This window comes from Muscardinus avellanarius (assembly GCF_963383645.1).
Source record: "Muscardinus avellanarius genome assembly, chromosome: 2".
NCBI classification, from domain to species: Eukaryota; Metazoa; Chordata; class Mammalia; order Rodentia; family Gliridae; genus Muscardinus; species Muscardinus avellanarius.
In genome coordinates, this window is record NC_137787.1 from 28,639,269 (window position 1) to 28,652,727 (window position 13,459).

General features: G+C 37.0%; 1 protein-coding gene across 1 annotated transcript in view; it reads left to right on the forward strand.

Moving 5' to 3' along the window:
• The window catches only part of ACADL (acyl-CoA dehydrogenase long chain), a gene marked incomplete at both ends in the record, with an annotated part of 48,143 nt that extends 38,086 nt beyond the window's left edge, over positions 1 to 10,057 (forward strand). The window contains 3 exons of the mRNA XM_080689334.1: positions 3,305 to 3,432; positions 5,792 to 5,878; positions 9,967 to 10,057. Of these exons, the coding sequence (XP_080545460.1) occupies positions 3,305 to 3,432; positions 5,792 to 5,878; positions 9,967 to 10,057 (306 nt within the window). The remainder of the gene's footprint in view (positions 1 to 3,304; positions 3,433 to 5,791; positions 5,879 to 9,966) is intronic.
• Positions 10,058 to 13,459: the final 3,402 nt, after the last annotated feature.

A 13,459-nucleotide genomic window follows, 5' to 3' on the forward strand; every position in this document is an offset into this window, starting at 1 on the left:
AACTATAAAGTTAGTTAGTAAACATAATTTGTTATTTTTTACATCTAAATCATAATATATGATCATACAAGTAATAGTGTTGTTTAAATGACTACTGGGCTAGACTTCTTCTCCAGGGTCTCTTCCAATTCTAAAATTCAAAGATTTATGTCATTTAGGACTCTGAAAGAGATTCTACACAGTCCATTAGTAACTTAAGATATTCTTAAAATGCCAGCTACAGAACTACCTGTTAGAATAAGTTAATGACTGTTGAAGATACGGCCATGAGTATGTTGATCATTTACAAAAAGCACTGGGCTAATAATGTATGGTGCAATTGTTAGCTGCCGTTCATTATAGAATGACTTCAGAAAGCATGATGTCGTGTCTACAGTGAAGAGCAAAGGTCAGTTCTATTTGGTAATACCTAATTCAGTGCCAAGAATACATAAATGTTTAATCTCTGTATCTGCAAAGCATAGGTTATGTACTTAGAGGCATTAATTTTTTCAGAACTCTGGTCCTTAGTGAATGTGCTGATGCAAGTGTTTTATTTATTTATTTATTTATTTATTTATTTATTTTTGTGGTACTGGGAGTGGGACCCAGGGGCTTTTCTGGGCTATACTCTCAGACTTATTTATTTATTTATTTATTTATTTATTTATTTATTTATTTTGTGGTACTGGGGGTGGAACCCAGAGGCTTCCTACCTCCGGGCTATACTCCCAGACCTATTTTATATTTTATTTGGAAACAGGGTCTTACTAAGTTGCTGAGAGCCTCACTCAGTAGCTGAGGCTGGATTTGAACCTGTGTGATCCTTCTGTCTCAAAATTCCCCTTTGTTTTCCCAGTCAACTATCACAGGTGATGTTATTGAACCAAGCTAGGAGAGGGCTCAGAATTCAGTTCCAGAGTTTTTCATGGGTTATTCAGTCTTTTGTTTTCCGTAAAGATTACTTCTCTACTCTTCATTTCTTGCTCAATCTTTAGACTTTTCTATGCGTAAATTTGAATGTGAGCAGGGAGTGGGAACCTTGTGTTGATGAAAGAGTAGAGATTCGGCCTAATTAAACATAATTAATAGAAATGGGGACAAAAAGTAAGGAAAGGAGTAAAAGGGGAAGAAAATTGTGAGGTAGGATAGCATGTTTAGAATTAGACGCCAGGATAAAGAGATGGACATTATGGGATGCCGGCCTTCCCTCCCATTGCTTGGTTTTGGAATAATTAGATGTTACATCTCTGTTTCTAGCACATGGTGAGGTAAAACCAAAAAGACTGACAGTTGAATATTCTTTTCTTCTTTTCTTTTTTTCTTGGTGGTACTGGATATTGAGCCCAGGGGCATTCTACCTCTGAACCACACTCTCAATCCTATTTTATTTTTTATTTTGAAGCAGAGTCTTGGAAAGTTGCTAAGGCTGGCCTCAAACTTGCAATCCTCCTATCTCAGCCTCCCAAGTACCGGGGTTATAGGCATGTGCCACCATGCCCAGTTCAGGTGGATTTTCATCAGCACAATAGGTTCATCTACAAGGAAGCTGTTCCTCAGAGCCACCTGACCCAGGTCTTGTCTGGTCCTGGCTCACGATTATGTTCCTATTTTTTTATTTTTCCAGAAATGAAAAATGCCAAAACTGCCTTCACCAGTGACAATGGAAGATTTCATTTGGTGGTTTGAGAACTGCTATAGCCAGCAGAGTAAAGGCAGGCCTCATATCCTCTGAGAATCTAGCCCCGTAACCTTCCTTTAAGAACTCAGTCATGCCGGGCATGGTTGGGCATGTGTAGGAGGCTGAGACAGGATGGTCCCAGGCTCAAAACCAGCCTCAGCAACTCATTGAGGCCCTGCACAACTTAGACTCTGTTTCAAAATAAATAAAATCGAGGTAGGGGTATAACTCAGAGGTAGAATGCCTTTGGGTTCAATCACCAGTGCCAAAAAAAACCAAACAACCAACCAAAAAAACAAACCTTCAGTTGTGCCTTTGGACTTAGGGTAGTATAGAGGTGGGATGTATTTAATTTCTTCTAATTTGAGTTTCCTTGTCTCACTTTTATAACTAAATTCCATGTGCATGCCTTCTGTTAGCTACAGTGAATGTCTCAGAAATTCCACAGCAGAATGATCAGAACTTTTTCTATGTAAACTTTCATAAGTAGGCTAGAACCAGCTGACTACAGTGAGGCCTCAGACCTAAGAAGTCAGCTAAAATAGGGTGTACTTTTGGAGGCTACCTGAAGTAGGCTGCCCCTGTATTTCAAGTCTAAACCATTTTCCTGAAGGAGGTTCAAGAGTTAGTGCCAAAGAGAACAGATGCAAACTCAAAGTTCAAGGTATGGGAAGAACCAAGAGTCAAGAATTATGTAAAACTTTGGATTAAAGGGAGAACAGTCAGGAACAATTGGGAATGGTCGAAATACAGTGGTTTTGGTATACAGTATTTTTGGTTGTGGCCAGCCGGAGATGGGACATCATTTATTAACAATGACAATTCCAGATCATTTGGTTCAAGGTAAAGGCTATGCCTGACACACTCCTAAGAGGGGTTGGAGGGAGAAGGAGGGACAGAAGATGTTACTGGGTACTGAACTCTGCTTTCTTGAGTGTTCTGATTCCATTACTAATATCATAATTATTAATATAAATATTTTAATGTATATTTATGAATCTATAGAACCCCTTGTCCCTAAAAATTGTTACTTTATTGTTTGGCTTCAAGATAAGCAGAATAGGGAAATATGTATACTTAATTTCATTAGTAGAGAATAAATCTTCAAGAATTTAGTCTCTGGAGGGAGTTTACAGCAGCTGTACCTACAAGATCATACCACAAGATGGTGCTCACACATTAAAGTCAAGGGTCTAAAACAGGTGCCAAAGCTGGGCAGGCATGGTGGCTTTTGCCTGTAATCTTAGTGCCTGGGAGGCTGAAACAAGATTGCAGGTTCAAAGCCAATCTCGACTACTTTGTGCTATCCCTGCAACTTAGAGAAGACCCTGCTTCAAAAAAGTAGGGCTGAGTGTGTAGGTTGGAGGTAGAATGACCTGGATTCAATCCCTAGTATCAAAAAAACAATAATGAATAATTAAATAACATGAGAAATAATTTACATATGGTTTCCTTAGCACTAAAATATACTGGATTTTTAATTTAAGCTGATACATATTTTTTGTTTATTTGGAGGATAAAACAATTCCAGTTTTATTTTGCTCTAAGGGTCTTCTATTATTTTATTATTTAACTTTTGATATGTTGATTGAAAATGTATGCTTTTACCATGCTCATTTTCTTCTTTTTTTTTTTTAAATCAAGACAGTGCAGCATAAGCTAGCAGAATTGAAAACACACATATGTGTGACCAGAGCTTTTGTGGACAACTGTCTACAACTACATGAAACAAAACACCTGGACTCTGCCTCTGCTTCTATGGCGAAATATTGGTATGCATGCTACAGTAATTAAAATGTGGGGCTTGCTTAGGCCGCTACAGAATTCTACCACATTAAAATCAGACTTAAGGGTATTAAAGAAGAAGGCTATAGATATGAAGAATAGCAATAGGAATCAACTTTTTAAAACATGCTGAAAAGATGAGCCGGGCGTGGTGGCGCACACATGTAACCCTAGCATTCGGGAGGCTGAGACCAGAGGATCGCGGTTCGCGGACAGCCTCAGCTACTTAGTGAGGCTCTGCAACTCAGACCCGGTTTCAAAATAAAGAATAAAAACTTGGGCAGGGGGTGTAGCTCGGAGGTCAAATGCCTCTGGGTTCCATCCCCAGATCCGCAAAAAAAAAAGAAAAAAAGCTGAAAAGTTCCATTAGGCCTCTTTATAATGTGCTAAAAATTAAGTTGTATTTAACTCAGGTATCTTGCTATTAAAAATAAAATATCAAAAGCCGGCCTAGATGGTGCATGCTTATAATCCCAACATTTGGGAGGCGGAGACAGGAGGATCGGGGTTTGCAGCCAGCCTCGGCTACTTATGCCCTTTGCAACTCAGTGAGACCCTGTTTCAAAATAAAGAATAAAAAATAAGGCTGGGGGTATAGCTTGGAGGTAGAATGCCCCTGGATTCCATCCCTAGTACTGCAAAATAATAATAAATAAATAAAAAATAAAGCGAGCGAGCGAGCAAGCAAAATAAAATATTAAAATTCAAGTAGGATAACTTGTTAGTTCATTCAAGTAATATTTAGTTAATTTCAAATTATCTGAAGAAGAGTGAGGCTTGGACTTAGAAGTCTTGGAATGGAGTCCAAATTCTTCCATTACATAACTCTAAGCCGAGTATGGTGGCACATACTTGTAATCCCAGTACTTGGGAGGTTGGAGATAGGAGGAGTGCAGGTTCAAAGCCTCAACAACTTAGCGAGGCTGTCAGCAAATTAGTGACACCCTTTTTCCAAATAAAAAGTAAAATAGAGCTGGTAAATTGCCTCTGGGTTCATCCCCAGTGCAGGAGGGGAGGATTGGTAACATATGATTTTATTCTCAGAAATGAATATCTTTTGTTCCCTGAACATGAACAAGTACCTATATCACATCTTTCTAAAATCACTGATTATAGTGAGCATTTTACTGAATTTACCCCTCCCTCCCTCCCTCCTTCCCTCCTTCCCTCCTTTCCTTCCCTTCTTTCCTTCCCTTCTTCCTTGTACTGGGAATTAAACCCAGAGATACTCTACCTCCAGGCTACATCAATTTACTTTTTTTTTTTTTTTGTGGGTCTGGGGATGGAACCCAGGGGCATTTGACTTCCAAGCTACACCTCCAGCCCTATTTCTTATTCTTTATTTTGAAACAGGGTCTCACTAAGTTGCAGAGGGCCTCATAAGTAGCTGAGGCTATTCATGAACCACAATCCTCCTGTCTCAGCCTCCGAATGCTGGGATTACAAGTGTGCACCACCACACCTGGCCATCTAACTTACCTTTTTTATGTTAAGGTTTGTAAAATCCTATCAGTTATCAGATGAATTTTAGTGATAGTTACAATTGCTGTTGGGTATGCTCATTAGTAGCTACTGCCACTTAGCATGCTTGAAGCCGTGGGTTCCAGCCCAACACTGCAGAACAAATTGTGATGAGAACAGAAGAGATTTCTCCCCAAATTCCTCATCTTCTTTCTCTCCCTTCCCCTCTGTTCCCTCCTCTCCCTCCCTTAAGGAATAATAATTTCCAAATAATTTTCTAAAATTTCCTACATGATGGTGTGTTCAATAGTTTACCCTCTTAGGCTTTACACCAACTTAATAAAAATATCAATATTATTTCACTTTTATCTCTAGTTTTTCTTCTGAAAAGTCAGAATCCTGAAAAAATATTTTCTTCAGTTTTTGAAATTCATAATTATGATCATCAGATAGAAAGTGACATCTTTGGAGTAAAAAAAGAGTTTTTAAAGACTATAAGAATTAGATTGCTTAATAATTTGGATCATAAAGAGTATATATAATATAAAGAACTTATATGAATTAGACCTAGTGTAAGTCATGGTATTCTTTCAAGCCAAAACTAGCCCAAATCTAGCAGCCAGTTTTCTTCATTTTGTTTCTAGCCTTAAGAACCCAGTCAGAAACAAAATTGATATAGAAAGTATTCTTTATGAGAAAATTATCATGAAATTTATTTCTTCTGTAATTTTTATTATCTTTTCTGGTTGCCTAATATGCCTGTGTGAATTGCTTGAATAAGCATGTGCATTTTAAAATCATAAATGATTTGTATTGGGATTACAAAGCACCTCATGGCAATCCATTTCAAACATTCCTTTTTTGCTTTTTATTTTGACCATCTAGGGCATCTGATTTACAAAACAGTGTGGCATATGCATGTGTACAGCTCCACGGAGGCTGGGGATACATGTGGGAGTACCCAATTGCAAAGTAAGTGAGGTGGTTCTATTACACTCTTCTCTTTGTGTGTGTGTGTGGTGTGTGTGTTGCTATAGATTGAAACCAGGAGTTCTCTACCTCCAAGCTACACTAGCAGCCCATTTTATTTATTTAATTATTTTGGAAAAAGTGTTGTACTAGGTTGCTGAGAGCCTCTTTGAATTGTTGAGACTGGCCTTGAGCCTAAGGTTTTCCTATCTCAGCCTTCAACTAGCCTAGAATTATAAGCATGTGGCACCATGACCAGCTATTATACTCTTCTTAATTATGTATATGAAAGAAACTTTCTCTACTGCACTTTGTACATCAACTTGGGAGAGAAGAAAGTATGAAATCTTCATTTGATCATGAAGTGTTTTCATTAACATGAAAACAGCTTTATTTTACTGACTCATCACTAGGATTTGGGGAAGGGAGGGCACTGGGGATTAAACCCAGAGGCATTCTACCTCTAATCTACACCCCTAGCCGTATTTAATTTTTTATTTTGAAACAGGGTCTGAGGGCCTCACTAAGTTGCTGAGGCTGGCTTCAAACCTGTGATCCTCCTGTTTCAGCCTACCAAGTATGAGATTACAAGTGTGTGCCTCCATGCCCAGCTTTTTTTTTTTTTTTTAAATTTGGTAACAGGGTCTTGCTAAGTTTCTGAAAGCTTACCAAATTTCTGAGGCTGGCCACAAGCCTGTCTTAGCCTCCCAGTTACTGAGGTGACAGCTGTGTGCCACCACACCTAATCTTCTTTAAATCAATCATTTTACTTGAAACTCAGTATAAATTTTTGGAACTACATCAAATGGGCCTCAATCAAAAGCAGATTTAAAAAATTGTGTAGTCATGAAGTCAGAAGCTTTGAGTTGTGCTAGCACTAATTTAATTATCAGTGGAATTTTTCCTGTGCATTTTTATATTTTATTTACAGTATTCATCCATTTTATTAAAAATATTCAGGATGCTTAAAAAACAAACAATAATGGATTTTGCTTATCTGTGTTGTTATTACTGCTGCTGGGAATGTGGGCATGGAGTGGTTTAGTATTTATGTAGTTGGTTCAGGTTCTAAGAAAGTCATACCAGGTGGAGGCGAGTCAGCCATTTACATAGGTTAAAATTAGAGTGTGTGTGCTCGTTTCCGGAGCACACATTCTAAAATTGGAATGATACAGAGAGGATTAGCATGGCCTCTGCACAAGGATGACATGCAAATTCATGAAGTGTTCCACACTGGGGAAAAAAACAGATTAGAGTGTGTAAGCCATGTTTAGTGGCATGGGCCTGTAATCCCAATTACTTGGGAGGCTAAGGCTAGAGGATCACAAATTCAAGGCCAGCCTGGGCAATTAAGGAGACCCCCTCTCAAAATAAAATGAAAAGGCTGGGGATCTAGTACAGTTATAGACTTCTTACCTAGCATGTATGAGGCCATGGCTTCAATCCCCAGTACTGCCAAAAAAAAAAAAAGATGATTATAGTGTAACATAAGCCATGGTCTCTGTTTTCTTACAGTTTATTTGTTCAGATTAGCAGCAAGAAAAATTATAGTTTGATGATTTATTTAAAATCTCTGCTTTTAGTTTGAGAGATTTATATCTCCTTTAAGAAATAATAATTATCTTTTTTGGCCAACTTATTAGTTCAAAGATTCTTTAACTCCTTATCTAGACTGCTATTTTCCTGCCCGAAGACATAGGGAATCTTAATATCAACTAATATTTAAAAAATTCAATTAGATTCATTATGCAATATGTTGATATAGTGTACAGGCCTCAATATAAGAGAATAAAATCCCTTTACTTGTGTTTCTTTGTCCCTCAGTTTAAGCTAATATTTATAGATGTATATGTATATACACATGTATGTATGTTGCTGGGTCTTGATTTTACAGGGAAAAGAGGTTTTCCTTTTTTGTGTTTTCCTTTTTTGTGTCCTTGTTTTAATAACTATTCTTCAGCTTGTGGCTCATTTCAGTCTTGGTTAGTAGACTGTATGCAATGAAAAGTGAGCCTTAAACTTGGCTTTTGCAGACTTCTTTGCCTTGCTAGGAAGAACAGCCTGAGAGGGAGAGCTTCACTGCACTGTAGTTAAACATTTCTTCTGCTGCCTTTCTCTGTTAATTTTAGTTGATGACTATATTTAATTAGTAACCTATGAAAGGTTTCCTGGTCTCTGTTGTTCCAGACTCCGTTGGAACTCTGTTTTCAACTTCTCTGTTGGAAAAAAAAAAAATGCCCAACCCAGTCCAAAAATGTCTAAAAGAGCTAAGATTATTGAAGCGGGCCAAAATGCCAGGAAGGTCCTTGAAATACAGGTGCTTGTTCTTTTGTAGAGAACAACAAAATCTGTCCAGAAAAAGGTATATTAGAAAACAAACATTTTTAGATCTTAGAACGTTAATAAGGAAGTACTAAGAGTCTAAAATTTCCTTTAGAAAGTAGTAATAAAAAACCCACAGCAGTGAACATTTACTGATTGCCTACCTGTTTGCAGGGTAACCTGATGAATGTGCCAAGCATTAGTCCAGACTTGGTTGTGTTCCTAGAGCGTTGGCACTGTTCATTTGTCTCAAAAACAACTTTAAATAAATTTTAAAACAGATGTTATACTTGAGGAAAAATACGCCTTTGAATTTGTGTGCTAAGGAAATCCAAAGCTCAGTAACTTGCCCCAGATGCTTGGGCCAATGAAAGTATTATAATAACAACAAAAAAGATACTTGCCAAAGAAACAGGATATCTACATTCTTATTCCTGTCTTGCCAGTTTTCTGTGACCACTAAATGGTCACCATTAATTAGTAAATATATTAACTTCTTTGAATCTCAGTTATTTTACCTGTAAAACAGTATTTATCTTCTTGATCTCAGAACTGAGAGGTTAAACAGATTAGAAAAAGTAAAACAAAAAGACAAAAAACTGCACAGTGGTGTCGTTGGTATCATGGCTGTCAAAGTTTCTGTGTATGGTGGTGGTGTCATGAGTGTTCATATGTCAGCACTTATGAAATTGTTTATTTCACTTATACCTCAATAAAACTGTTAAAAATATGTTAAAAAAATAAAAGTGAGCCAGGTGTGGTGACGCAGGTTTGTAATCTTGAGAGGCTGAGACAGGATCCAAGTTGGTGGCCAGTCTCAGCAACGTAGTGAGACCCTCAGCAACGTAATAAGGCCCTGTTTCAAGATAGAGAATAAGGAATAGGGCTGGGAGTGTAGCTTAGAGGTAGAATGCCCCTGGGTTCATCTCCAGTGCCAGATAAAAAAAAACCCGTGGACTCCTGATGGTGTGTGTATATACATGCTTGGCACTGTGGACGGAGCTACTTGGTATTTTAATTCCTTGTGTCACTAGGACACAAATTTCCAAAAAAAATTACTTGTTATCTTTCTTTTTTTTTTTTTTTGGTGGTACTGGGGTTCCTGGGAGCCCTTCTACCTCCGGGCTACACTCCCAGACCTATTTCTTATACTCTTTTATTTGGAAACAGGGTCTCCTAAGCCAGCATGCGCGGCTGGCTTCGAACCTGCGCGATCCTCCTGTCTCTGCCTCCCAAGCGCGGGGGATTACAAGCGTGCGCCACCACGCCCGGCACTTGTTATCTTTCTAAAGCATCAATTTGTACCCTGTTGGTGGTAAGATCTAAAGAGATACTGAAAAATAAGAAGTTTCTCTATTGTTTTTTTCTTAAACCAGTGGATTTCAACTTCCTGGGGAAACATTTTAGATTAGATAACGATAAATTAAGAAATTTCATGCATTCCTAAATTGAACAGACTGTTTTGAATGCTATTTATATTGTAAATTTTATGAAATTAAATTGGACAAAATATGATTGAAATGTTATTTTGAATTTGTAGTGTATTTAAGCAAACTAAAACCAAGCTAGATAAATTACAAATATCTTGTTAGATTTTTTTACATGTACTCATCTAGGAAGAATACTATACTGGAAAAATAATTTATGAAGAACTTTTACTGCTTGAATTCCATTAAGTGAATACTTTAGTTAATATTTACCTGGCAAAATGAAATTTAAAATTTTAATATCTTTATTTATATGAATTCAATCATTTCTAATTTATCCAGAGCTTATGTGGATGCTCGAGTTCAGCCAATCTATGGTGGTACCAATGAAATAATGCGGGAGCTGATTGCAAGACAGATCGTCAGTGAATAGGACATCTGCCCACATCCTGGAATCCTATTACAGCTAATCTGGTTTTAAATCTACTCAAGATAAAATGTAACCTGGAAAGGGAAGAAAAGCTAAACATGTTTTTATGTGAGCTCTCTATAGAGATAGAAATAAAATATAAATACAATATTAACCCAGTGGAAGGAGAAATCTTTGACTTCAAAGAGTCTAAAATCCTCCCGTGAGAATGTTTAACTTCTAATTATTTTTTTTTAAGCCAAAGATTTTTCTGACTCTGGAAGACTTAATTTCACTCTGTTTATCTCTAAAATTCTAAAAAGCGTAAGTAATCTACATCCTTAAACTTGAGGCAGTACTACTTTTATATTGTTATATTCTAAAAACAGTAATTGTTACAGTGCATGGACTTTTAAAGGCACAAATAAAATATGACCTAGATGTAAAGTCATTTCAGCTACCTTTTGCTCCAGAGTCCCTTTTGCTCCATGGTTTCTATCATGCTGCCACCAAACCCCTGTTCTCAAGCAATGGATGGAACCCTTTCTTCAAACAAAACATCATCACATTGTACCCTATAAAATATACAATTATTATGTGTCAATTTACAATAAAAACGTTAACAATAAAAGCTTCCAGGCAGTGTTTCTGAATACTGATGAGTAAGGAGCTGCTCTGGTTAAAGCAGGAAACCTTCTGCATTCTGCCTTGAGAATCCTAGAACTCACCTAAACATTTGCCTAACCCCAACCAAAGAATGCTCTTGGTATTCATTCATTCTCATTCTTATTCATTCTCATTTTCTCTCTACCTCCCTCCCTCTCTCCCTCTCCTTCTCTCCCTCTCTCTTTCCCTCATACTCCTCCTCTCTCCCTGTACTGGGGACATTATTACTCTGAGTTACAGCTTCAGCCCTATTTAATTTTTATTTTGAAGCAGAGTCTCACCAAGTTGCAGAGTCTCACCAAGTTGCAGAGTCTCACACTAAGTTGCTAAGACTGGCCTGGAACATGTGCTCCTGTTTCAGTCTCCCAAGAACTGGGATTACAAGCATGTACCACCATGCCCAGCAAGAAACCCAGTTCAAACATCTATGGCAAGCTGGGTGTGGTGGTGCATGCTTGTAATCCCAACATTCAGGAGGCTGAGACTGGAGGTTCGTGGTTCGCAGACAGCTTCAGCTACTTAGTGAGGCCCTCTGCAACTCAGTGAGACCCTGTTTCAAAAAAAAAAAGAATAAAAAATAGGGCAGGGGGTGTAGCTTGGAGGTCTAATGCCCCTGGGTTCCATCCCCAAACCCATTAAAAAAAAAATCCAGAGTAAAATACTTGAGTGTTGTTTAAAAAAAGGATTTCAGCATAGCTTATACAATTCAGAGAGCTACAGGGACTCAGGTCTCAAGGACCTGATTCCAGAGCTACCAGCATTTTGTCTCTGTTTATTCCTATTTTTTCTTTGCAAATGGACCTAATGGACACTGTAGAAGAACTTCATTATGGGACATTGGACAGCTTCATTCTTATATTCTTCAGCACAGTGTTGTCATAAGTTTCCGAGGAAGTACACTATGGTGGACAACCCATGCAGAAATATTTGGAAAAGAGGAAGCCGTCCCTGAAGCAGAGGGTGAAATTATCAAAAGAGGGCTAGAAGAGTCTGCTAGGCAGACCTCAGTCACACACATACCTCTATTTATAGTCCTGTGGAGCTAGAAATGACTATGCTTACCTATCACAAAATGAAAGGATTTCTTAATTAGGATATTTTCCTGTCTTATAAATCATTGATTTTTTTTAATCTTACTAATTCAGTCTTAGAAGCATGTATTTATGTCACGGGCTTAAAACAATACAGAAAAGGAAATTCAGAATATGCTTTTTATTTAGACTTTCATTTGATTTTCATTTCTTAAGCAACTAACCTTGTGTTTTGCTTCTGTGGCTTTGATTGTTGTCCCCTGGAGAGAGAATTTATCATCTGTATCGTAGTGCTGAGTGTTCAAGAAACAGTAAATAGTAATAATGCTCAAAAGAACAGGCTGAACTGACACAGCAAGAAAGCAACACTGTGTAAATATTAATGAGAATTTAAAAAGCCTACTAATGTTATTTTGGCTGAGATTTTTAGGATCATAATTACTGCTTTAAAATGACTTTTACCCTTTATTTCTTTGATGGTGTCATTGGAAACTGCTTTGACTTGTTATTTTAAAAATCTAACCATCAATCTCTACTAATCTAGTAATTTAGTTGTTTATTGCTCAAAGTATAAGATTCCTAGGAGATGTTTTCATGTCAATATTATTTTGGACATAGGCAGCATTATTTATTTGGAGTCATTGAAAAGATTTGACATCAAGATTGGAAACAGTCTTGTCTACTGCTTTTAATAAATGTTGGAAAGAAGTTCTCTATTTTTAAAGATCTTATTTTGAGGGAAAAAGTTATGGAGAGCTTCAAGCTCACTAATAAGATAGAATATAATTAATGAACCTCCAACTTTAACATAACAACTTTAACATATCCCCCTCACTTTTTTCCTCAAGAATTTTGAGGTAAATATCAGACTTAATGCTATTTGACACACATTTTTCAGAATACATATCTAACTGGTGAAAAATTTTAACATAGCTACAAAGTCATCATACTTCAAAAACTTTAACCTACAATTTCAAGTTCATTTTAAATTCTCTTTGTATCAAAAATTCTTTGTAGTTAAATTATTCAAATCAGGATATAAACAAGGTCCACCCATAAATTACATCTGGTTGTATTGTCTCCCAAGTCTCATAAGTTTTCTCTTTTTTCTATTTATTTATTTATTTATTTATTTATTCATTCATTCATTCATTCATTCATTCATTCATTCATTCATTGGTTCATTCATATATATTGTGGTACTGGGGATTGAACCCAGGAATACCTCCGAGCTCTACCCCAAGCCCTATATATATATATATATATATATATTTTTTTTTTTTTTTAAAACAGAATCTTACTAAGTTGTGGAGGGCCTCACTAAGTTGCTGAGGCTGGCTGAAAACCTGCAATCCTCTCTCAGATTCCCAAGTATTAGGATTACAAGTGAGCGCCACCACACCCAGCTTCTTTCTTTTTAAATTATAAAAATTAATACATGTTTTCCCCTTTTTTGGAATATGTACAGGTACATTGCTGTTTTTGATTCTCAGAATTCCATGCATGAACTCATATAACTATAACCAAAATTAGAGTACAGAACAGTTCTATCAAACCCCCCAAAACTCCTGCATGGCTTTATAGTCACACTTTCTTGCAGCTTTAATTCCTGCCACTAACATCTCCGTCATTGGCATTTGAGTTTTGAGGCAGTAATATAAAAGGAATTATGTTAGGTAACCTTTTGAGAATGTCTTCTTTCTCTTAGAAAGATGCATTTAAGATGTGT